At 57.0% G+C, this 25182-nt stretch overlaps 1 protein-coding gene across 1 annotated transcript in view; it reads right to left on the reverse strand.

The window, feature by feature from the left end:
* The window catches only part of LOC121274012 (sodium/potassium-transporting ATPase subunit alpha-3), a 225470-nt gene that overhangs the window by 18361 nt on the left and 181927 nt on the right, over positions 1–25182 (reverse strand). The window contains exons 17-18 of the mRNA XM_041181141.1: positions 24848–25002; positions 21677–21800 (exon numbers count right to left, since the gene is read on the reverse strand). Coding sequence (XP_041037075.1) covers positions 21677–21800; positions 24848–25002 — 279 coding nt within the window. The remainder of the gene's footprint in view (positions 1–21676; positions 21801–24847; positions 25003–25182) is intronic.

Raw genomic sequence — 25182 nt, forward strand, 5'->3', positions numbered from 1 at the left:
CCTCAGTCACTCTGACCCCTGTCACTCTCTCTCCTCAGTCACTCTGACCCCTGTCTCTCGCTCCCCGGTAACTCTGACCCCTGTCTCCCTCTCTCCTCAGTCACTCTGACCCCTGTCTCTCACTCCCCAGTCACTCTGACCCCTGTCTCTCTCTCTCCTCAGTCACTCTGACCCCTGTCTCTCTCTCCTCAGTCACTCTGACCCCTGTCTCTCTCTCCTCAGTCATTCTGACCCCTGTCTCTCTCTCCTCAGTCACTCTGACCCCTGTCTCTCTCTCCTCAGTCACTCTGACCCCTGTCTCTCTCTCCTCAGTCACTCTGACCCCTGTCTCTCACTCCCCAGTCACTCTGACCCCTGTCTCTCCCTCTCCTCAGTCACTCTGACCCCTGTCTCTCACTCCCCAGTCACTCTGACCCCTGTCTCTCTCTCTCCTCAGTCACTCTGACCCCTGTCCTCTGACTCTCCAGTCACTCTGACCCCTGTCTCTCTCTCCTCAGTCACTCTGACCCCTGTCCTCTGAGTCTCCAGTCACTCTGACCCCTGTCTCTCTCTCCTCAGTCACTCTGACCCCTGTCTCTCTCTCCTCAGTCACTCTGACCCCTGTCCTCTGACTCTCCAGTCACTCTGACCCCTGTCTCTCTCTCCTCAGTCACTCTGACCCCTGTCTCTTTCTCCTCAGTCACTCTGACCCCTGTCCTCTGACTCTCCAGTCACTCTGACCCCTGTCTCTTTCTCCTCAGTCACTCTGACCCCTGTCCTCTGACTCTCCAGTCACTCTGACCCCTGTCTCTCTCTCCTCAGTCACTCTGACCCCTGTCCTCTGACTCTCCAGTCACTCTGACCCCTGTCCTCTGACTCTCCAGTCACTCTGACCCCTGTCTCTCTCTCCTCAGTTACTCTGACCCCTGTCCCTCTCTCTCCTCAGTCACTCTGACCCCTGTCCCTCTCTCTCCTCAGTCACTCTGACCCCTGTCTCTCGCTCCCCGGTCACTCTGACCCCTGTCTCTCGCTCCCCGGTCACTCTGACCCCTGTCTCCCTCTCTCCTCAGTCACTCTGACCCCTGTCTCTCACTCCCCAGTCACTCTGACCCCTGTCTCTCTCTCTCCTCAGTCACTCTGACCCCTGTCTCTCTCTCCTCAGTCACTCTGACCCCTGTCTCTCTCTCCTCAGTCACTCTGACCCCTGTCTCTCTCTCCTCAGTCACTCTGACCCCTGTCTCTCTCACCGGTCACTCTGACCCCTGTCCCTCTCTCCTCAGTCACTCTGACCCCTGTCTCTCACTCTCCTCAGTCACTCTGACCCCTGTCTCTCACTCCCCAGTCACTCTGACCCCTGTCCTCTGACTCTCCAGTCACTCTGACCCCTGTCCTCTGACTCTCCAGTCACTCTGACCCCTGTCCTCTGACTCTCCAGTCACTCTGACCCCTGTCTCTCCCTCCTCAGTCACTCTGACCCCTGTCCTCTGACTCTCCAGTCACTCTGACCCCTGTCTCTCTCTCCTCACTCACTCTGACCCCTGTCCTCTGACTCTCCAGTCACTCTGACCCCTGTCTCTCTCTCCTCAGTCACTCTGACCCCTGTCCTCTGACTCTCCAGTCACTCTGACCCCTGTCTCTCTCTCCTCAGTCACTCTGACCCCTGTCCTCTGACTCTCCAGTCACTCTGACCCCTGTCTCTCTCTCCTCAGTCACTCTGACCCCTGTCCTCTGACTCTCCAGTCACTCTGACCCCTGTCTCTCTCTCCTCAGTCACTCTGACCCCTGTCCTCTGACTCTCCAGTCACTCTGACCCCTGTCTCTCTCTCTTCAGTCACTCTGACCACTGTCCTCTGACTCTCCAGTCACTCTGACCCCTGTCTCTCTCTCCTCAGTCACTCTGACCCCTGTCCCTCTCTCTCCTCAGTCACTCTGACCCCTGTCCCTCTCTCTCCTCAGTCACTCTGACCCCTGTCTCTCTCTCTCCTCAGTCACTCTGACCCCTGTCTCTCTCTCCTCAGTCACTCTGACCCCTGTCTCTCTCTCCTCAGTCATTCTGACCCCTGTCTCTCTCACCGGTCACTCTGACCCCTGTCCCTCTCTCTCCTCAGTCACTCTGACCCCTGTCCTCTGACTCTCCAGTCACTCTGACCCCTGTCCTCTGACTCTCCAGTCACTCTGACCCCTGTCTCTCTCTCCTCAGTCAAACTGACCCCTGTCCTCTGACTCTCCAGTCACTCTGACCCCTGTCTCTCTCTCCTCAGTCACTCTGACCCCTGTCCTCTGACTCTCCAGTCACTCTGACCCCTGTCTCTCTCTCCTCAGTCACTCTGACCCCTGTCCTCTGACTCTCCAGTCACTCTGACCCCTGTCTCTCTCTCCTCAGTCACTCTGACCCCTGTCCTCTGACTCTCCAGTCACTCTGACCCCTGTCTCTTTCTCCTCAGTCACTCTGACCCCTGTCCTCTGACTCTCCAGTCACTCTGACCCCTGTCACTCTCTCCTCAGTCACTCTGACCCCTGTCTCTCTCACCGGTCACTCTGACCCCTGTCCCTCTCTCCTCAGTCACTCTGACCCCTGTCACTCTCTCACCGGTCACTCTGACCCCTGTCTCTCACTCCCCAGTCACTCTGACCCCTGTCTCTCACTCCCCGGTCACTCTGACCCCTGTCACTCTCTCACTGGTCACTCTGACCCCTGTCTCTCTCTCTCCTCAGTCACTCTGACCCCTGTCTCTCACTCCCCGGTCACTCTGACCCCTGTCACTCTGACCCCTGTCACTCTGACCCCTGTCACTCTGACCCCTGTCACTCTCTCACCGGTCACTCTGACCCCTGTCTCTCTCTCTCCTCAGTCACTCTGACCCCTGTCTCTCTCTCCTCAGTCACTCTGACCCCTGTCTCTCTCTCTCCTCAGTCACTCTGACCCCTGTCACTCTGTCACCGGTCACTCTGACCCCTGTCTCTTTCTCCTCAGTCACTCTGACCCCTGTCACTCTCTCACCGGTCACTCTGACCCCTGTCTCTCACTCCCCAGTCACTCTGACCCCTGTCTCTCACTCCCCGGTCACTCTGACCCCTGTCACTCTCTCACCGGTCACTCTGACCCCTGTCTCTCTCTCCTCAGTCACTCTGACCCCTGTCTCTCACTCCCCAGTCACTCTGACCCCTGTCACTCTCTCACCGGTCACTCTGACCCCTGTCCCTCTCTCTCCTCAGTCACTCTAACCCCTGTCTCTCTCTCTCCTCAGTCACTCTGACTCCTGTCTCTCTCTCCTCAGTCACTCTGACCCCTGTCATTCTCTCACCGGTCACTCTGACCCCTGTCTCTCACTCCCCGGTCACTCTGACCCCTGTCTCTCTCTCTCCTCAGTCACTCTGACCCCTGTCTCTCTCTCTCCTCAGTCACTCTGACCCCTGTCTCTCACTCCCCGGTCACTCTGACCCCTGTCACTCTGACCCCTGTCACTCTGACCCCTGTCACTCTCTCACCGGTCACTCTGACCCCTGTCTCTCTCTCTCCTCAGTCACTCTGACCCCTGTCTCTCTCTCCTCAGTCACTCTGACCCCTGTCTCTCTCTCTCCTCAGTCACTCTGACCCCTGTCCCTCTCTCACCGGTCACTCTGACCCCTGTCTCTCACTCCCCAGTCACTCTGACCCCTGTCTCTCACTCCCCGGTCACTCTGACCCCTGTCACTCTCTCACCGGTCACTCTGACCCCTGTCTCTCTCTCCTCAGTCACTCTGACCCCTGTCTCTCACTCCCCGGTCACTCTGACCCCTGTCACTCTCTCACCGGTCACTCTGACCCCTGTCCCTCTCTCTCCTCAGTCACTCTGACCCCTGTCTCTCTCTCTCCTCAGTCACTCTGACTCCTGTCTCTCTCTCCTCAGTCACTCTGAACCCTGTCATTCTCTCACCGGTCACTCTGACCCCTGTCTCTCACTCCCCGGTCACTCTGACCCCTGTCTCTCTCTCCTCAGTCACTCTGACCCCTGTCTCTCACTCCCCGGTCTCTCTGACCCCTGTCTCTCTCTCCTCAGTCACTCTGACCCCTGTCCTCTGACTCTCCAGTCACTCTGACCCCTGTCTCTCTCTCCTCAGTCACTCTGACCCCTGTCCTCTGACTCTCCAGTCACTCTGACCCCTGTCTCTCTCTCCTCAGTCACTCTGACCCCTGTCCTCTGACTCTCCAGTCACTCTGACCCCTGTCTCTCTCTCCTCAGTCACTCTGACCCCTGTCCTCTGACTCTCCAGTCACTCTGACCCCTGTCTCTCTCTCCTCAGTCACTCTGACCCCTGTCCCTCTCTCTCCTCAGTCACTCTGACCCCTGTCCCTCTCTCTCCTCAGTCACTCTGACCCCTGTCTCTCTCTCTCCTCAGTCACTCTGACCCCTGTCTCTCGCTCCCCGGTCACTCTGACCCCTGTCTCTCTCTCTCCTCAGTCACTCTGACCCCTGTCTCTCACTCCCCAGTCACTCTGACCCCTGTCTCTCTCTCCTCAGTCACTCTGACCCCTGTCTCTCTCTCCTCAGTCACTCTGACCCCTGTCTCTCTCTCCTCAGTCACTCTGACCCCTGTCTCTCTCTCTCCTCAGTCACTCTGACCCCTGTCTCTCTCACCGGTCACTCTGACCCCTGTCGCTCTCTCTCCTCAGTCACTCTGACCCCTGTCCTCTGACTCTCCAGTCACTCTGACCCCTGTCCTCTGACTCTCCAGTCACTCTGACCCCTGTCTCTCTCTCCTCAGTCACTCTGACCCCTGTCCTCTGACTCTCCAGTCACTCTGACCCCTGTCTCTCTCTCCTCACTCACTCTGACCCCTGTCCTCTGACTCTCCAGTCACTCTGACCCCTGTCTCTCTCTCCTCAGTCACTCTGACCCCTGTCCTCTGACTCTCCAGTCACTCTGACCCCTGTCTCTCTCTCTCCTCAGTCACTCTGACCCCTGTCTCTCACTCCCCTGTCACTCTGACCCCTGTCACTCTCTCACCGGTCACTCTGACCCCTGTCTCTCTCTCTCCTCAGTCACTCTGACCCCTGTCTCTCTCTCCTCAGTCACTCTGACCCCTGTCTCTCTCTCTCCTCAGTCACTCTGACCCCTGTCACTCTGTCACCGGTCACTCTGACCCCTGTCTCTTTCTCCTCAGTCACTCTGACCCCTGTCACTCTCTCACCGGTCACTCTGACCCCTGTCTCTCACTCCCCAGTCACTCTGACCCCTGTCTCTCACTCCCCGGTCACTCTGACCCCTGTCACTCTCTCACCGGTCACTCTGACCCCTGTCTCTCTCTCCTCAGTCACTCTGACCCCTGTCTCTCACTCCCCGGTCACTCTGACCCCTGTCACTCTCTCACCGGTCACTCTGACCCCTGTCCCTCTCTCTCCTCAGTCACTCTAACCCCTGTCTCTCTCTCTCCTCAGTCACTCTGACTCCTGTCTCTCTCTCCTCAGTCACTCTGACCCCTGTCATTCTCTCACCGGTCACTCTGACCCCTGTCTCTCACTCCCCGGTCACTCTGACCCCTGTCTCTCTCTCTCCTCAGTCACTCTGACCCCTGTCTCTCTCTCTCCTCAGTCACTCTTACCCCTGTCTCTCACTCCCCGGTCACTCTGACCCCTGTCACTCTGACCCCTGTCACTCTGACCCCTGTCACTCTCTCACCGGTCACTCTGACCCCTGTCTCTCTCTCTCCTCAGTCACTCTGACCCCTGTCTCTCTCTCCTCAGTCACTCTGACCCCTGTCTCTCTCTCTCCTCAGTCACTCTGACCCCTGTCCCTCTCTCACCGGTCACTCTGACCCCTGTCTCTCACTCCCCAGTCACTCTGACCCCTGTCTCTCACTCCCCGGTCACTCTGACCCCTGTCACTCTCTCACCGGTCACTCTGACCCCTGTCTCTCTCTCCTCAGTCACTCTGACCCCTGTCTCTCACTCCCCGGTCACTCTGACCCCTGTCACTCTCTCACCGGTCACTCTGACCCCTGTCCCTCTCTCTCCTCAGTCACTCTGACCCCTGTCTCTCTCTCTCCTCAGTCACTCTGACTCCTGTCTCTCTCTCCTCAGTCATTCTGAACCCTGTCATTCTCTCACCGGTCACTCTGACCCCTGTCTCTCACTCCCCGGTCACTCTGACCCCTGTCTGTCTCTCCTCAGTCACTCTGACCCCTGTCTCTCACTCCCCGGTCTCTCTGACCCCTGTCTCTCTCTCCTCAGTCACTCTGACCCCTGTCCTCTGACTCTCCAGTCACTCTGACCCCTGTCTCTCTCTCCTCAGTCACTCTGACCCCTGTCCTCTGACTCTCCAGTCACTCTGACCCCTGTCTCTCTCTCCTCAGTCACTCTGACCCCTGTCCTCTGACTCTCCAGTCACTCTGACCCCTGTCTCTCTCTCCTCAGTCACTCTGACCCCTGTCCTCTGACTCTCCAGTCACTCTGACCCCTGTCTCTCTCTCCTCAGTCACTCTGACCCCTGTCCCTCTCTCTCCTCAGTCACTCTGACCCCTGTCCCTCTCTCTCCTCAGTCACTCTGACCCCTGTCTCTCTCTCTCCTCAGTCACTCTGACCCCTGTCTCTCGCTCCCCGGTCACTCTGACCCCTGTCTCTCTCTCTCCTCAGTCACTCTGACCCCTGTCTCTCACTCCCCAGTCACTCTGACCCCTGTCTCTCTCTCCTCAGTCACTCTGACCCCTGTCTCTCTCTCCTCAGTCACTCTGACCCCTGTCTCTCTCTCCTCAGTCACTCTGACCCCTGTCTCTCTCTCTCCTCAGTCACTCTGACCCCTGTCTCTCTCACCGGTCACTCTGACCCCTGTCGCTCTCTCTCCTCAGTCACTCTGACCCCTGTCCTCTGACTCTCCAGTCACTCTGACCCCTGTCCTCTGACTCTCCAGTCACTCTGACCCCTGTCTCTCTCTCCTCAGTCACTCTGACCCCTGTCCTCTGACTCTCCAGTCACTCTGACCCCTGTCTCTCTCTCCTCACTCACTCTGACCCCTGTCCTCTGACTCTCCAGTCACTCTGACCCCTGTCTCTCTCTCCTCAGTCACTCTGACCCCTGTCCTCTGACTCTCCAGTCACTCTGACCCCTGTCTCTCTCTCCTCAGTCACTCTGACCCCTGTCCTCTGACTCTCCAGTCACTCTGACCCCTGTCTCTCTCTCCTCAGTCACTCTGACCCCTGTCCTCTGACTCTCCAGTCACTCTGACCCCTGTCTCTCTCCCAGTCACTCTGACCCCTGTCCCTCTCTCTCCTCATTCACTCTGACCCCTGTCCCTCTCTCTCCTCAGTCACTCTGACCCCTGTCACTCTCTCTCCTCAGTCACTCTGACCCCTGTCTCTCTCTCCCAGGTCACTCTGACCCCTGTCTCTCTCTCCTCAGTCACTCTGACCCCTGTCTCTCTCTCCTCAGTCACTCTGACCCCTGTCCTCTCTCACGGTCACTCTGACCCCTGTCCCTCTCTCCTCAGTCACTCTGACCCCTGTCTCTCCCTCTCCTCAGTCACTCTGACCCCTGTCTCTCACTCCCCAGTCACTCTGACCCCTGTCTCTCCCTCTCCTCAGTCACTCTGACCCCTGTCTCTCTCTCCTCAGTCACTCTGACCCCTGTCTCTCTCTCCTCAGTCAATCTGACCCCTGTCTCTCTCTCCTCAGTCACTCTGACCCCTGTCCTCTGACTCTCCAGTCACTCTGACCCCTGTCTCTCTCTCCTCAGTCACTCTGACCCCTGTCTCTTTCTCCTCAGTCACTCTGACCCCTGTCCTCTGACTCTCCAGTCACTCTGACCCCTGTCTCTCTCTCCTCAGTCACTCTGACCCCAGTCTCTCTCTCTCCTCAGTCACTCTGACCCCTGTCCTCTCTCTCCCAGTCACTCTGACCCCTGTCCTCTCTCTCTCAGTCACTCTGACCCCTGTCCTCTGCTCTCTCCAGTCACTCTGACCCCTGTCTCTCTCTCCTCAGTCACTCTGACCCCTGTCCTCTCTCTCCTCAGTCACTCTGACCCCTGTCCCTCTCTCTCCTCAGTCACTCTGACCCCTGTCCCTCTCTCTCCTCAGTCACTCTGACCCCTGTCTCTCTCTCCTCAGTCACTCTGACCCCTGTCCTCTGACTCTCCAGTCACTCTGACCCCTGTCTCTCTCTCCTCAGTCACTCTGACCCCTGTCCTCTGACTCTCCAGTCACTCTGACCCCTGTCCTCTCTCCTCAGTCACTCTGACCCCTGTCCTCTCTCTCCAGTCACTCTGACCCCTGTCTCTCTCTCCTCAGTCACTCTGACCCCTGTCCTCTCTCTCTCCAGTCACTCTGACCCCTGTCTCTCTCTCCTCAGTCACTCTGACCCCTGTCCTCTGCTCTCTCCAGTCACTCTGACCCCTGTCTCTCTCTCCTCAGTCACTCTGACCCCTGTCCCTCTCTCTCCTCAGTCACTCTGACCCCTGTCTCTCTCTCCTCAGTCACTCTGACCCCTGTCCTCTGACTCTCCAGTCACTCTGACCCCTGTCCCTCTCTCTCCTCAGTCACTCTGACCCCTGTCCCTCTCTCTCCTCAGTCACTCTGACCCCTGTCCCTCTCTCTCCTCAGTCACTCTGACCCCTGTCCCTCTCTCTCCTCAGTCACTCTGACCCCTGTCTCTCTCTCTCCTCAGTCACTCTGACCCCTGTCTCTCTCACCTCAGTCACTCTGACCCCTGTCTCTCTCTCCTCAGTCATTCTGACTCCTGTCTCTCTCTCCTCAGTCACTCTGACCCCTGTCCCTCTCTCCTCAGTCACTCTGACCCCTGTCTCTCTCTCTCCTCAGTCACTCTGTCCCCTGTCCTCTCTCTCCTCAGTCACTCTGACCCCTGTCTCTCTCTCCTCAGTCACTCTGACCCCTGTCCTCTCTCTCCAGTCACTCTGACCCCTGTCCTCTCTCCTCAGTCACTCTGACCCCTGTCTCTCACTCTCCTCAGTCACTCTGACCCCTGTCTCTCTCTCCCAGTCACTCTGACCCCTGTCCTCTGACTCTCTCAGTCACTCTGACCCCTGTCCTCTGACTCTCCAGTCACTCTGACCCCTGTCCTCTGACTCTCCAGTCACTCTGACCCCTGTCTCTCTCTCCTCAGTCACTCTGACCCCTGTCCTCTGACTCTCCAGTCACTCTGACCCCTGTCTCTCTCTCCTCAGTCACTCTGACCCCTGTCCTCTGACTCTCCAGTCACTCTGACCCCTGTCTCTCTCTCCTCAGTCACTCTGACCCCTGTCCTCTGACTCTCCAGTCACTCTGACCCCTGTCTCTCTCTCCTCAGTCACTCTGACCCCTGTCCTCTGACTCTCCAGTCACTCTGACCCCTGTCTCTCTCTCCTCAGTCACTCTGACCCCTGTCCTCTGACTCTCCAGTCACTCTGACCCCTGTCTCTCTCTCCTCAGTCACTCTGACCCCTGTCCCTCTCTCTCCTCAGTCACTCTGACCCCTGTCCCTCTCTCTCCTCAGTCACTCTGACCCCTGTCTCTCTCTCTCCTCAGTCACTCTGACCCCTGTCTCTCTCTCCTCAGTCACTCTGACCCCTGTCTCTCTCTCCTCAGTCATTCTGACCCCTGTCTCTCTCACCGGTCACTCTGACCCCTGTCCCTCTCTCTCCTCAGTCACTCTGACCCCTGTCCTCTGACTCTCCAGTCACTCTGACCCCTGTCCTCTGACTCTCCAGTCACTCTGACCCCTGTCTCTCTCTCCTCAGTCACTCTGACCCCTGTCCTCTGACTCTCCAGTCACTCTGACCCCTGTCTCTCTCTCCTCAGTCACTCTGACCCCTGTCCTCTGACTCTCCCAGTCACTCTGACCCCTGTCTCTCTCTCCTCAGTCACTCTGACCCCTGTCCTCTGACTCTCCAGTCACTCTGACCCCTGTCTCTCTCTCCTCAGTCACTCTGACCCCTGTCCTCTGACTCTCCAGGTCACTCTGACCCCTGTCTCTTCTCTCCTCAGTCACTCTGACCCCTGTCCTCTGACTCCTCCGTCACTCTGACCCCTGTCACTCTCTCCTCAGTCACTCTGACCCCTGTCTCTCTCACCGGTCACTCTGACCCCTGTCCCTCTCTCCTCAGTCACTCTGACCCCTGTCACTCTCTCCACAGGTCACTCTGACCCCTGTCTCTCACTCCCCAGTCACTCTGACCCCTGTCTCTCACTCCCCAGTCACTCTGACCCCTGTCACTCACTCCCCTGGTCACTCTGACCCCTGTCACTCTCTCACTGTCACTCTGACCCCTGTCTCTCACTCCCCAGGTCACTCTGACCCCTGTCTCTCACGTCGCCCGGTCACTCTGCCCCTGTCACTCTGACCCCTGTCACTCTCTCACCGGTCACTCTGACCCCTGTCTCTCTCTCTCCTCAGTCACTCTGACCCCTGTCTCTCTCTCCTCAGTCACTCTGACCCCTGTCTCTCTCTCTCCTCAGTCACTCTGACCCCTGTCACTCTCTCACCGGTCACTCTGACCCCTGTCTCTTTCTCCTCAGTCACTCTGACCCCTGTCACTCTCTCACCGGTCACTCTGACCCCTGTCTCTCACTCCCCAGTCACTCTGACCCCTGTCTCTCACTCCCCGGTCACTCTGACCCCTGTCACTCTCTCTCCTCAGTCACTCTGACCCCTGTCTCTCTCTCTCTCCTCAGTCACTCTGACTCCTGTCTCTCTCTCCTCAGTCACTCTGACCCCTGTCATTCTCTCACCGGTCACTCTGACCCCTGTCTCTCACTCCCCGGTCACTCTGACCCCTGTCTCTCACTCCCCGGTCACTCTGACCCCTGTCTCTCTCTCCTCAGTCACTCTGACCCCTGTCTCTCACTCCCGGTCACTCTGACCCCTGTCCTCTCTCTCCCAGTCACTCTGACCCCTGTCTCTCTCTCCTCCGGTCACTCTGACCCCTGTCCTCTGACTCTCCAGTCACTCTGACCCCTGTCTCTCTCTCCTCAGTCACTCTGACCCCTGTCCTCTGACTCTCCAGTCACTCTGACCCCTGTCTCTCTCTCCTCAGTCACTCTGACCCCTGTCCTCTGACTCTCCAGTCACTCTGACCCCTGTCTCTCTCTCCTCAGTCACTCTGACCCCCTGTCCTCTGACTCTCCAGTCACTCTGACCCCTGTCTCTCTCTCCCTCAGTCACTCTGACCCCTGTCCTCTGACTCTCCAGTCACTCTGACCCCTGTCTCTCTCTCCTCAGTCACTCTGACCCCTGTCCTCTGACTCTCCAGTCACTCTGACCCCTGTCTCTCTCTCCTCAGTCACTCTGACCCCTGTCCTCTCTCTCCTCAGTCACTCTGACCCCTGTCCTCTCTCTCCTCAGTCACTCTGACCCCTGTCTCTCTCTCTCCTCAGTCACTCTGACCCCTGTCTCTCTCTCCTCAGTCACTCTGACCCCTGTCTCTCTCTCCTCAGTCACTCTGACCCCTGTCCTCTCTCCTCAGGTCACTCTGACCCCTGTCTCTCCCTCTCCTCAGTCACTCTGACCCCTGTCTCTCTCTCTCCTCAGTCACTCTGACCCCTGTCTCTCACTCCCCAGTCACTCTGACCCCTGTCTCTCTCTCCTCAGTCACTCTGACCCCTGTCTCTCTCTCCTCAGTCACTCTGACCCCTGTCTCTCACTCTCCAGTCACTCTGACCCCTGTCTCTCCTCTCCTCAGTCACTCTGACCCCTGTCCTCTCTCTCTCCAGTCACTCTGACCCCTGTCATTCTCTCACCGGTCACTCTGACCCCTGTCTCTCACTCCCCGGTCACTCTGACCCCTGTCTCTCTCTCCTCAGTCACTCTGACCCCTGTCCTCTGACTCTCCAGTCACTCTGACCCCTGTCTCTCTCTCCTCAGTCACTCTGACCCCTGTCCTCTGACTCTCCAGTCACTCTGACCCCTGTCTCTCTCTCCTCAGTCACTCTGACCCCTGTCCTCTGACTCTCCAGTCACTCTGACCCCTGTCTCTCTCTCCTCAGTCACTCTGACCCCTGTCTCTCTCTCCTCAGTCACTCTGACCCCTGTCTCTCTCTCTCCTCAGTCACTCTGACCCCTGTCTCTCTCTCTCCTCAGTCACTCTGACCCCTGTCTCTCTCTCTCCTCAGTCACTCTGACCCCTGTCTCTCTCTCCTCAGTCACTCTGACCCCTGTCTCTCTCTCCTCAGTCACTCTGACCCCTGTCTCTCTCACCGGTCACTCTGACCCCTGTCCCTCTCTCTCCTCAGTCACTCTGACCCCTGTCCTCTGACTCTCCAGTCACTCTGACCCCTGTCCTCTGACTCTCCAGTCACTCTGACCCCTGTCTCTCTCTCCTCAGTCACTCTGACCCCTGTCCTCTCACTCTCCAGTCACTCTGACCCCTGTCCTCTCTCTCCTCAGTCACTCTGACCCCTGTCCTCTGACTCTCCAGTCACTCTGACCCCTGTCTCTCTCTCCTCAGTCACTCTGACCCCTGTCCTCTGACTCTCCAGTCACTCTGACCCCTGTCTCTCTCTCCTCAGTCACTCTGACCCCTGTCCTCTGACTCTCCAGTCACTCTGACCCCTGTCTCTCTCTCCTCAGTCACTCTGACCCCTGTCCTCTGACTCTCCAGTCACTCTGACCCCTGTCTCTCTCTCCTCAGTCACTCTGACCCCTGTCCTCTGACTCTCCAGTCACTCTGACCCCTGTCCCTCTCTCCTCAGTCACTCTGACCCCTGTCCTCTCTCTCTCCAGTCACTCTGACCCCTGTCTCTCTCTCCTCAGTCACTCTGACCCCTGTCCTCTCTCTCCTCAGTCACTCTGACCCCTGTCTCTCTCTCCTCAGTCACTCTGACCCCTGTCACTCTCTCACTGGTCACTCTGACCCCTGTCCTCTCTCTCCTCAGTCACTCTGACCCCTGTCTCTCACTCCTCAGTCACTCTGACCCCTGTCCTCTGACTCTCCTGTCACTCTGACCCCTGTCCTCTCTCTCACCGGTCACTCTGACCCCTGTCTCTCTCTCTCCTCAGTCACTCTGACCCCTGTCTCTCTCTCCTCAGTCACTCTGACCCCTGTCTCTCTCTCTCCTCAGTCACTCTGACCCCTGTCACTCTCTCACCGGTCACTCTGACCCCTGTCTCTCTCTCTCCTCAGTCACTCTGACCCCTGTCTCTCACTCCCCGGTCTCTCTGACCCCTGTCTCTCTCTCCTCAGTCACTCTGACCCCTGTCTCTCTCTCCTCCGGTCACTCTGACCCCTGTCACTCTCTCTCCTCAGTCACTCTGACCCCTGTCTCTCTCTCTCCTCAGTCACTCTGACCCCTGTCTCTCTCTCCTCAGTCACTCTGACCCCTGTCCTCTCTCTCCAGTCACTCTGACCCCTGTCCTCTGACTCTCCAGTCACTCTGACCCTGTCTCTCTCTCCTCAGTCACTCTGACCCCTGTCCTCTGACTCTCCAGTCACTCTGACCCCTGTCTCTCTCTCCTCAGTCACTCTGACCCCTGTCCTCTGACTCTCCAGTCACTCTGACCCCTGTCTCTCTCTCCTCAGTCACTCTGACCCTGTCCTCTGACTCTCCAGTCACTCTGACCCCTGTCTCTCTCTCCTCAGTCACTCTGACCCCTGTCCTCTGACTCTCCAGTCACTCTGACCCCTGTCTCTCTCTCCTCAGTCACTCTGACCCCTGTCCTCTGACTCTCCAGTCACTCTGACCCCTGTCTCTCTCTCCTCAGTCACTCTGACCCCTGTCCTCTGACTCTCCAGTCACTCTGACCCCTGTCTCTCTCTCCTCAGTCACTCTGACCCCTGTCCTCTGACTCTCCAGTCACTCTGACCCCTGTCTCTCTCTCCTCAGTCACTCTGACCCCTGTCTCTCTCTCCTCAGTCACTCTGACCCCTGTCCCTCTCTCTCCTCAGTCACTCTGACCCCTGTCCCTCTCTCTCCTCAGTCACTCTGACCCCTGTCTCTCTCTCCCCGGTCACTCTGACCCCTGTCTCTCTCTCTCCTCAGTCACTCTGACCCCTGTCTCTCTCTCCTCAGTCACTCTGACCCCTGTCTCTCTCTCCTCAGTCACTCTGACCCCTGTCTCTCTCACCTCAGTCACTCTGACCCCTGTCCTCTCTCTCCTCAGTCACTCTGACCCCTGTCTCTCCTCTCCTCAGTCACTCTGACCCCTGTCTCTCTCTCCTCAGTCACTCTGACCCCTGTCTCTCTCTCCTCAGTCACTCTGACCCCTGTCTCTCTCTCCTCAGTCACTCTGACCCCTGTCTCTCTCTCCTCAGTCACTCTGACCCCTGTCCCTCTCTCTCCTCAGTCACTCTGACCCCTGTCTCTCTCTCCTCAGTCACTCTGACCCCTGTCTCTCTCTCCTCAGTCACTCTGACCCCTGTCCTCTCTCTCCTCAGTCACTCTGACCCCTGTCTCTCTCTCCAGTCACTCTGACCCCTGTCCTCTCTCTCTCAGTCACTCTGACCCCTGTCCTCTCACTCCTCAGTCACTCTGACCCCTGTCCTCTGACTCTCCAGTCACTCTGACCCCTGTCTCTCTCTCCTCAGTCACTCTGACCCCTGTCCTCTGACTCTCCAGTCACTCTGACCCCTGTCTCTCACTCCCCGGTCACTCTGACCCCTGTCACTCTGACCCCTGTCACTCTGACCCCTGTCTCTCTCTCCTCAGTCACTCTGACCCCTGTCCTCTGACTCTCTCAGTCACTCTGACCCCTGTCTCTCTCTCCCTCAGTCACTCTGACCCTGTCCTCTCTCTCCTCAGTCACTCTGACCCCTGTCTCTCTCTCCTCAGTCACTCTGACCCCTGTCCTCTCCACTCCCAGTCACTCTGACCCCTGTCTCTCACTCCCCGGTCACTCTGACCCCCGTCACTCTCTCTCTCGAGTCACTCTGACCCCTGTCTCTCTCTCCTCAGTCACTCTGACCCCTGTCTCTCACTCCCCGGTCACTCTGACCCCTGTCCACTCTCACCGGTCACTCTGACCCCTGTCCCTCTCTCTCCTCAGTCACTCTGACCCCTGTCTCTCTCTCTCCTCAGTCACTCTGACTCCTGTCTCTCTCTCCTCAGTCACTCTGACCCCTGTCATTCTCTCACCGGTCACTCTGACCCCTGTCACTCTCTCCTCAGTCACTCTGACCCCTGTCTCTCACTCCCCGGTCACTCTGACCCCTGTCTCTCTCTCCTCAGTCACTCTGACCCCTGTCTCTCACTCCCCGGTCTCTCTGACCCCTGTCTCTCTCTCCTCAGTCACTCTGACCCTGTCCTCTGACTCTCCAGTCACTCTGACCCCTGTCTCTCTCTCCTCAGTCACTCTGACCCCTGTCCTCTGACTCTCCAGTCACTCTGACCCCTGTCTCTCTCTCCTCAGTCACTCTGACCCCTGTCCTCTGACTCTCCAGTCACTCTGACCCCTGTCTCTCTCTCCTCAGTCACTCTGACCCCTGTCTCTCTCTCCTCAGTCACTCTGACCCCTGTCTCTCTCTCCTCAGTCACTCTGACCCCTGTCCTCTGACTCTCCAGTCACTCTGACCCCTGTCTCTCTCTCTCCTCAGTCACTCTGACCCCTGTCCTCTCTCTCCCAGTCACTCTGACCCCTGTCTCTCTCTCCTCAGTCACTCCTGACCCCTGTCCTCTCTCGCCTCAGTCACTCTGACCACTGTCCCTCTCTCTCCTCAGTCACTCTGACCCCTGTCTCTCTCTCCTCAGTCACTCTGACCCCTGTCCCTCTCTCTCCTCAGTCACTCTGACCCCTGTCCTCTGACTCTCCAGTCACTCTGACCCCTGTCCCTCTCTCTCCTCAGTCACTCTGACCCCTGTCTCTCTCTCCTCAGTCACTCTGACCCCTGTCTCTCTCTCCTCGACCTGTCTCTCTCTTCTGTCAGTCTGCTGACCCCTGTCTCTCTCTCCTCAGTCACTCTGACCCCTGTCTCGTCTCACCTGTCCACTCTGACCCCTGTCCCTCTCTCTCCTCAGTCACTCTGACCCCTGTCCTCTCTCTCCTCAGTCACTCTGACCCCTGTCTCTCTGACTCCCAGTCACTCTGACCCCTGTCTCTCTCTCTCCTCAGTCACTCTGACCCCTGTCCTCTGACTCTCCCAGTCACTCTGACCCCTGTCTCTCTCTCCTCAGTCACTCTGACCCCTGTCCTCTGACTCTCCAGTCACTCTGACCCCTGTCTCTCTCTCCTCAGTCACTCTGACCCCTGTCCTCTGACTCTCCAGTCACTCTGACCCCCCTGTCTCTCTCTCCTCAGTCACTCTGACCCCTGTCCTCTGACTCTCCAGGTCACTCTGACCCCTGTCTCTTTCTCCTCAGTCACTCTGACCCCTGTCCTCTGACCTCTCCAGTCACTCTGACCCCTGTCTCTCTCTCCACAGTCACTCTGACCCCTGTCCTCTGACTCTCCAGTCACTCTGACCCCTGTCCTCTGACTCTCCAGTCACTCTGACCCCTGTCTCTCTCTCCTCAGTCACTCTGACCCCTGTCTCTCCCACCTCAGTCACTCTGACCCCTGTCCTCTCTCTCCTCAGTCACTCTGACCCCTGTCTCTCTCTCTCCTCAGTCACTCTGACCCCTGTCCTCTCTCTCCTCGGTCACTCTGACCCCTGTCCTCCTCTCTCCTCAGTCACTCTGACCCCTGTCTCTCACTCCCCAGTCACTCTGACCCCTGTCTCTCTCTCTCCTCAGTCACTCTGACCCCTGTTCTCTCTCTCCTCAGTCACTCTGACCCCTGTCTCTCTCTCCTCAGTTACTCTGACCCCTGTCTCTCTCTCCTCAGTCACTCTGACCCCTGTCCTCTCTCACCGGTCACTCTGACCCCTGTCCTCTCTCTCTCAGTCACTCTGACCCCTGTCTCTCTCTCCTCAGTCACTCTGACCCCTGTCCTCTCTCTCCCAGTCACTCTGACCCCTGTCCTCTCTCTCCTCAGTCACTCTGACCCCTGTCCTCTGACTCTCCAGTCACACTGACCCCTGTCTCTCTCTCTCCTCAGTCACTCTGACCCCCTGTCCTCTGACTCTTCCAGTCACTCTGACCCCTGTCTCTCTCTCCTCAGTCACTCTGACCCCTGTCCTCTGACTCTCCAGTCACTCTGACCCCTGTCTCTCTCTCCTCAGTCACTCTGACCCCTGTCTCTCTCTCCTCAGTCACTCTGACCCCTGTCTCTCTCTCCTCAGTCACTCTGACCCCTGTCCTCTGACTCTCCAGTCACTCTGACCCCTGTCTCTCTCTCCTCAGTCACTCTGACCCCTGTCCCTCTCTCCTCAGTCACTCTGACCCCTGTCCTCTGACTCTCCAGTCACTCTGACCCCTGTCTCTCTCTCTCCTCAGTCACTCTGACCCCTGTCTCTCTCTCCTCAGTCACTCTGACCCCTGTCCCTCTCTCTCCTCAGTCACTCTGACCCCTGTCTCTCTCTCCTCAGTCACTCTGACCCCTGTCTCTCTCTCCTCAGTCACTCTGACCCCTGTCTCTCTCTCCTCAGTCACTCTGACCCCTGTCTCTCTCACCGGTCACTCTGACCCCTGTCCCTCTCTCCTCGGTCACTCTGACCCCTGTCTCTCTCTCTCCTCAGTCACTCTGACCCCTGTCTCTCACTCCCCAGTCACTCTGACCCCTGTCTCTCTCTCTCCTCAGTCACTCTGACCCCTGTCTCTCTCTCCTCAGTCACTCTGACCCCTGTCTCTCTCTCCTCAGTCACTCTGACCCCTGTCTCTCTCTCCTCAGTCACTCTGACCCCTGTCTCTCTCTCCTCAGTCACTCTGACCCCTGTCTCTCTCACCGGTCACTCTGACCCCTGTCCCTCTCTCCTCAGTCACTCTGACCCCTGTCACTCTCTCTCACCGGTCACTCTGACCCCTGTCTCTCACTCCCCAGTCACTCTGACCCCTGTCTCTCACTCCCCAGTCACTCTGACCCCTGTCACTCTCTGACTGGTCACTCTGACCCCTGTCTCTCTCTCTCCTCAGTCACTCTGACCCCTGTCTCTCACTCCCCGGTCACTCTGACCCCTGTCACTCTCTCACCGGTCACTCTGACCCCTGTCTCTCTCTCTCCTCAGTCACTCTGACCCCTGTCTCTCTCTCCTCAGTCACTCTGACCCCTGTCTCTCTCTCTCCTCAGTCACTCTGACCCCTGTCACTCTCTCACCGGTCACTCTGACCCCTGTCTCTATCTCCTCAGTCACTCTGACCCCTGTCACTCTCTCACCGGTCACTCTGACCCCTGTCTCTCACTCCCCAGTCACTCTGACCCCTGTCTCTCACTCCCCGGTCACTCTGACCCCTGTCACTCTCTCACCGGTCACTCTGACCCCTGTCTCTCTCTCCTCAGTCACTCTGACCCCTGTCTCTCACTCCCCGGTCACTCTGACCCCTGTCACTCTCTCACCGGTCACTCTGACCCCTGTCTCTCTCTCTCCTCAGTCACTCTGACCCCTGTCTCTCTCTCCTCAGTCACTCTGACCCCTGTCTCTCTCTCCTCAGTCACTCTGACCCCTGTCTCTCTCACCGGTCACTCTGACCCCTGTCCCTCTCTCTCCTCAGTCACTCTGACCCCTGTCCTCTGACTCTCCAGTCACTCTGACCCCTGTCCTCTGACTCTCCAGTCACTCTGACCCCTGTCTCTCTCTCCTCAGTCACTCTGACCCCTGTCCTCTGACTCTCCAGTCACTCTGACCCCTGTCTCTCTCTCCTCAGTCACTCTGACCCCTGTCCTCTGACTCTCCAGTCACTCTGACCCCTGTCTCTCTCTCCTCAGTCACTCTGACCCCTGTCCCCTGACTCTCCAGTCACTCTGACCCCTGTCTCTTTCTCCTCAGTCACTCTGACCCCTGTCCTCTGACTCTCCAGTCACTCTGACCCCTGTCACTCTCTCCTCAGTCACTCTGACCCCTGTCTCTCTCACCGGTCACTCTGACCCCTGTCCCTCTCTCCTCAGTCACTCTGACCCCTGTCACTCTCTCACCGGTCACTCTGACCCCTGTCTCTCACTCCCCAGTCACTCTGACCCCTGTTTCTCACTCCCCGGTCACTCTGACCCCTGTCACTCTCTCACTGGTCACTCTGACCCCTGTCTCTCTCTCTCCTCAGTCACTCTGACCCCTGTCTCTCACTCCCCGGTCACTCTGACCCCTGTCACTCTGACCCCTGTCACTCTCTCACCGGTCACTCTGACCCCTGTCTCTCTCTCTCCTCAGTCACTCTGACCCCTGTCTCTCTCTCCTCAGTCACTCTGACCCCTGTCTCTCTCTCTCCTCAGTCACTCTGACCCCTGTCACTCTCTCACCGGTCACTCTGACCCCTGTCTCTTTCTCCTCAGTCACTATGACCCCTGTCTCTCACTCCCCGGTCTCTCTGACCCCTGTCTCTCTCTCCTCAGTCAATCTGACCCCTGTCTCTCACTCCCCGGTCACTCTGACCCCTGTCTCTCACTCCCCGGTCACTCTGACCCCTGTCACTCTCTCCCCGGTCACTCTGACCCATGTCTCTCTCTCAATGGTCACTCTGACCCCTGTCTCTCACTCCCCGGTCACTCTGACCCCTGTCTCTCACTCCGCGGTCACTCTGACCCCTGTCTCTCTCTCCCCAGTCACTCTGACCCCTGTCTCTCACTCCCCGGTCACTCTGACCCCTGTCACTCTCTCACCGGTCACTCTGACCCCTGTCTCTCTCTCCTCAGTCACTCTGACCCCTGTCTCTCACTCCCCGGTCACTCTGACCCCTGTCACTCTCTCACCGGTCACTCTGACCCCTGTCCCTCTCTCTCCTCAGTCACTCTGACCCCTGTCTCTCTCTCTCCTCAGTCACTCTGACCCCTGTCTCTCTCTCCTCAGTCACTCTGACCCCTGTCTCTCTCTCCTCAGTCACTCTGACCCCTGTCCTCTGACTCTCCAGTCACTCTGACCCCTGTCCTCTGACTCTCCAGTCACTCTGACCCCTGTCTCTCTCTCCTCAGTCACTCTGACCCCTGTCCCTCTCTCTCCTCAGTCACTCTGACCCCTGTCCCTCTCTCCCCTCAGTCACTCTGACCCCTGTCTCTCTCTCTCCTCAGTCACTCTGACCCCTGTCTCTCACTCCCCGGTCACTCTGACCCTTGTCTCTCTCTCTCCTCAGTCACTCTGACCCCTGTCTCTCACTCCCCAGTCACTCTGACCCCTGTCTCTCTCTCTCTCCTCAGTCACTCTGACCCCTGTCTCTCTCTCCTCAGTCACTCTGACCCCTGTCTCTCTCTCCTCAGTCACTCTGACCCCTGTCTCTCTCTCCTCAGTCACTCTGACCCCTGTCTCTCTCACCGGTCACTCTGACCCCTGTCCCTCTCTCCTCAGTCACTCTGACCCCTGTCTCTCTCTCTCCTCAGTCACTCTGACCCCTGTCTCTCACTCCCCAGTCACTCTGACCCCTGTCTCTCTCTCTCCTCAGTCACTCTGACCCCTGTCTCTCTCTCCTCAGTCACTCTGACCCCTGTCTCTCTCTCCTCAGTCACTCTGACCCCTGTCTCTCTCTCCTCAGTCACTCTGACCCCTGTCTCTCTCTCCTCAGTCACTCTGACCCCTGTCTCTCTCACCGGTCACTCTGACCCCTGTCCCTCTCTCCTCAGTCACTCTGACCCCTGTCACTCTCTCACCGGTCACTCTGACCCCTGTCTCTCACTCCCCAGTCACTCTGACCCCTGTCTCTCACTCCCCAGTCACTCTGACCCCTGTCACTCTCTGACTGGTCACTCTGACCCCTGTCTCTCTCTCTCCTCAGTCACTCTGACCCCTGTCTCTCACTCCCCGGTCACTCTGACCCCTGTCACTCTCTCACCGGTCACTCTGACCCCTGTCTCTCTCTCTCCTCAGTCACTCTGACCCCTGTCTCTCTCTCCTCAGTCACTCTGACCCCTGTCTCTCTCTCTCCTCAGTCACTCTGACCCCTGTCACTCTCTCACCGGTCACTCTGACCCCTGTCTCTTTCTCCTCAGTCACTCTGACCCCTGTCACTCTCTCACCGGTCACTCTGACCCCTGTCTCTCACTCCCCAGTCACTCTGACCCCTGTCTCTCACTCCCCGGTCACTCTGACCCCTGTCACTCTCTCACCGGTCACTCTGACCCCTGTCTCTCTCTCCTCAGTCACTCTGACCCCTGTCTCTCACTCCCCGGTCACTCTGACCCCTGTCACTCTCTCACCGGTCACTCTGACCCCTGTCCCTCTCTCTCCTCAGTCACTCTGACCCCTGTCTCTCTCTCTCCTCAGTCACTCTGACCCCTGTCTCTCTCTCCTCAGTCACTCTGACCCCTGTCATTCTCTCACCGGTCACTCTGACCCCTGTCTCTCACTCCCCGGTCACTCTGACCCCTGTCTCTCACTCCCCGGTCACTCTGACCCCTGTCTCTCTCTCCTCAGTCACTCTGACCCCTGTCTCTCACTCCCCGGTCTCTCTGACCCCTGTCTCTCTCTCCTCAGTCACTCTGACCCCTGTCTCTCACTCCCCGGTCACTCTGACCCCTGTCTCTCACTCCCCGGTCACTCTGACCCCTGTCACTCTCTCCCCGGTCACTCTGACCCCTGTCTCTCTCTCAGTGGTCACTCTGACACCTGTCTCTCACTCCCCAGTCACTCTGACCCCTGTCTCTCACTCCCCGGTCACTCTGACCCCTGTCTCTCTCTCCCCGGTCACCCTGACCCCTGTCTCTCTCTCACCGGTCACCCTGACCCCTGCCTCTCTCTTACTCTCTCGCTCCCCTGACCCCTCTCCCTCAATCCTCAGTCATGACATACCAATCTGGCCGTACGCGATGCTGATTAACCTCTCGTTCACCAGTTTGTCCATTCGTGGGTTTCGAGGCTGTCTCTTCATGATGTCACTCTCCGCGGCTTCATAGGCCAATGAGATGGCAGGAACCTGCAACACAAGGCACATGCCCCAGGGAGAGGGGGGGTGGGGGGGCAGCATCAGTGATTGGTCCAGGACCACGTCTACACTCGCTGGCAACACCCAACTGACCAATCACAGTCCGACTCGCAGCCGGGTCATCGACCCTGGGAGGAGGAGAGAGGGGCCGGAGAGACCCCTCCTCGAACATGGCAAACCATCATCGGGAGCTCTCAGGACACTCGGCCAGACACCTCTTTGAAGTGTGGCTGAATGGGGGAAGAGGTGGCAGCGAATTCATGCACAGCAAGATCCCATGAAGAGAATTGAGATGATGACAGCATTTGCTGCTCTGCCAGCGATGAAGATCAGGAGACGAAGCAGGTATTCTCCACTCCAGCTCTTCATCCAAGAGTGACCAGGGAATCCTCACAGCCAAAAGGCTGGACGGATGTGCCCTCCGTTTACCATCTGAGGAACCCCACCTCCGACAGTGCAGCACTCGCTCAGTACTGACCCTCTGACAGTGCGGCACTCCCTCAGTACTGACCCTCTGACAGTGCGGCACTCCCTCAGTACTGACCCTCTGACAGTGCAGCACTCCCTCAGTACTGAACCTCCGACAGTGCAGCACTCGCTCAGTACTGACCCTCTGACAGTGCGGCACTCCCTCAGTACTGACCCTCTGACAGTGCGGCACTCCCTCAGTACTGACCCTCTGACAGTGCAGCACTCCCTCAGTACTGACCCTCTGACAGTGCAGCACTCCCTCAGTACTGACCATCTGACAGTGCGGCACTCCCTCAGTACTGACCCTCTGACAGTGCAGCACCCACCCACTCACACCGTGTGCATGCTCACATGAACCAAACTGACCTACATAGCCGGACTGGTGGCTGAGGTGGTGGTGGGGGAGCATTTTAGTGATAGCGACCACAACATGGTACAGTTTAAGTTTGTTATGGACAAACAAATTGACAAGCTGCAAAAAAATGTTTTGGATTGAGGGAGAGTGGATTTTAGTAAAATAAGGCAGGATCTGGCCAAGGTAGACTGGGAACAGCTACTTGTGGGGAAATCTACAGAGGAACAGTTGGGGGGGGGGGTGTGGGGGTTGTCGTTGAAAAAGGAAATGGGGAGGGTACAGGTTCAACATATTCCCTCTAGGGTGATAGGAAAGAGTAACAAACCCAGAGAACCATGGATGGCCAGAAATATTCAGGATACAATGAGAAGGAAAAGAGAGGCTTTTAGCAGCTACAAGGGGATCAAATCAGTGGAGGCATTAGTGGGGTACAGACAGCGCAGGGTGGAGCTTAAGAAAGTAATTAGGAGAGCAAAGGGGGGATATGAGAAAGCTCTGGCTGGTAAAAGTAGGGAAAATCCCAAGTTATTCTTTAAGTATATCAATGGGAAGAGGATAACCAGGGAAAGAGTAGGACACATAAGCGACAAAGGGGACAATCTATGGGTGAAACCAGAGGACATCGCTAGAGTGTTGAATGAATATTTCACATCCGTCTTCACCCAAGAGAATGAGGATGAAGGTATGGAACTCGGGGAGAGAGACTGCGAGGTTCTTAAGCTAATTGATACAGGGACAAGGTATTGGAGGTGTTAGCAGGGTTAACGTGGACAAATCTCCAGGTCTGGATGATTTGTGTCCCAGACTGCTGAGGGAGGCAAGGGAGGAGATCGCAGGGGCTCTGACCCAAATTTTTAATTTCTCTCTGGCCACAGGGGAGGTGCCAGAGGACTGGAGAACAGCTAATGTGGTTCCGCTATTTAAGAAGGGTTGTAGAGATAAGCCAGGGAACTACAGGCCAGTGAGTCTCACATCAGTGGTCGGGAAACTATTGGAGAAAATTCTGAAGGAGACTATCTATCTCCACTTGGAGAGACAAGGTTTGATCAGGGATAGTCAGCATGGCTTTGTCAGAGGGAGGTCATGTCTAACAAATTTGATTGAATTTCTTGAGGAGGTGACCAGGTGTGTAGGTGAGGGTAGTGCAGTTGATGTAGTTTATATGAATTTCAGCAAAGCCTTTGACAAGTTCCCACATGGGAGACTTATATAGAAGGCAAACACACTGGGATGCAGGGTAATTTGATAATTTAGATTCAAAATTGATTCAGTTATAGGAGGCAGAGGGTGATGACAGAAGGATGCTTCAGTGACTGGAATCCAGTGTGAGGTGAAAAGTGTGAGGTGATACACTTTGGAAGGAGTAATTTGACAAGGAAGTATTCAATGAACGGCATGACACTAGGAAGTTCTGAGGAACAAAGGGACCTTGGTGTGAGTGTCCATAGATCTCTGAAGGCGGAGGGGCATGTTAGTGGGTGGTGAAAATGGCATATGGGACACTTGCCTTTATCAATCGAGGCATAGATTACAAAGTAGGGAGGTCATGTTGGAGTTGTATAGAACCTTGGTGAGGCCACAGCTGGAGTACTGTGTGCAGTTCTGGTCACCACATTATAGGAAGGATGTGATTGCACTGGAGGGGGTGCAGAGGAGATTCACCAGGATCTTGCCTGGGATGAAACATTGAAGTTATGAAGAGAGGTTGGATAGACTTGGGTTGTTTTCACTGGAGCAGAGAAGACTGAGGGGCGACCTGATCGAGGTGTACAAGATTATGAGGGGCATGGACAGGGTGGATAGGGAGCAGCTGTTCCCCTTAGTTGAAGGGTCAGTCACGAGGGGACATAAGTTCAAGGTGAGGGGCAGGAGGTTTAGGGGGGATGTGAGGAAAAACTTTTTTACCCAGAGGGTGGTGAGGGTCTGGAATGCGCTGCCTGGGAGGGTGGTAGAGGCGGGTTGTCTCACATCCTTTAAAAAGTACCTGGATGAGCACTTGGCACATCAGAACATTCAAGGCTATGGGCCAAGTGCTGGTAAACGGGATTAGATAGGTGTTTCTCACATGTCGGTGCAGACTCGATGGGCCGAAGAGCCTCTTCTGCACTGTGATTCTGCGATACGTAAATTACCCACACATATAACCCTCCCCCTCTCCAGGCACACAGGTGCCTGACAGTGACAGATCCCTCCTGGGCGTTGTGGTACTCACCATGTCAGTTCCCAGGTCGATGCACAGGATGGTGATGGTCCCGAGTGGCAAAGGGATGTTGGCCATGATGAAGAGAAGGAAGGGGGTGATCTCCGGAATGTTACTGGTCAATGTGTAGGCAATGGATTTCTTCAAATTGTCAAAAATCAATCGACCTGTGGGTTAAGCCCAATTAGCGAATCATGGAACAGGAATTGTCAACCAATGGTAAAGCTTTGTTTGTAAATATTCAAACCAAAGAGAGAGAGAGAGAGACCGCACTGTCCCTGAGCAAGAGAGAGAGAGACCACACTGTCCCTGAGAGAGAGAGAGAGAGACAGCACTGTCCCTGAGAG

Source organism: Carcharodon carcharias (assembly GCF_017639515.1).
Source record: "Carcharodon carcharias isolate sCarCar2 chromosome 29 unlocalized genomic scaffold, sCarCar2.pri SUPER_29_unloc_19, whole genome shotgun sequence".
NCBI lineage: Eukaryota > Metazoa > Chordata > Chondrichthyes > Lamniformes > Lamnidae > Carcharodon > Carcharodon carcharias.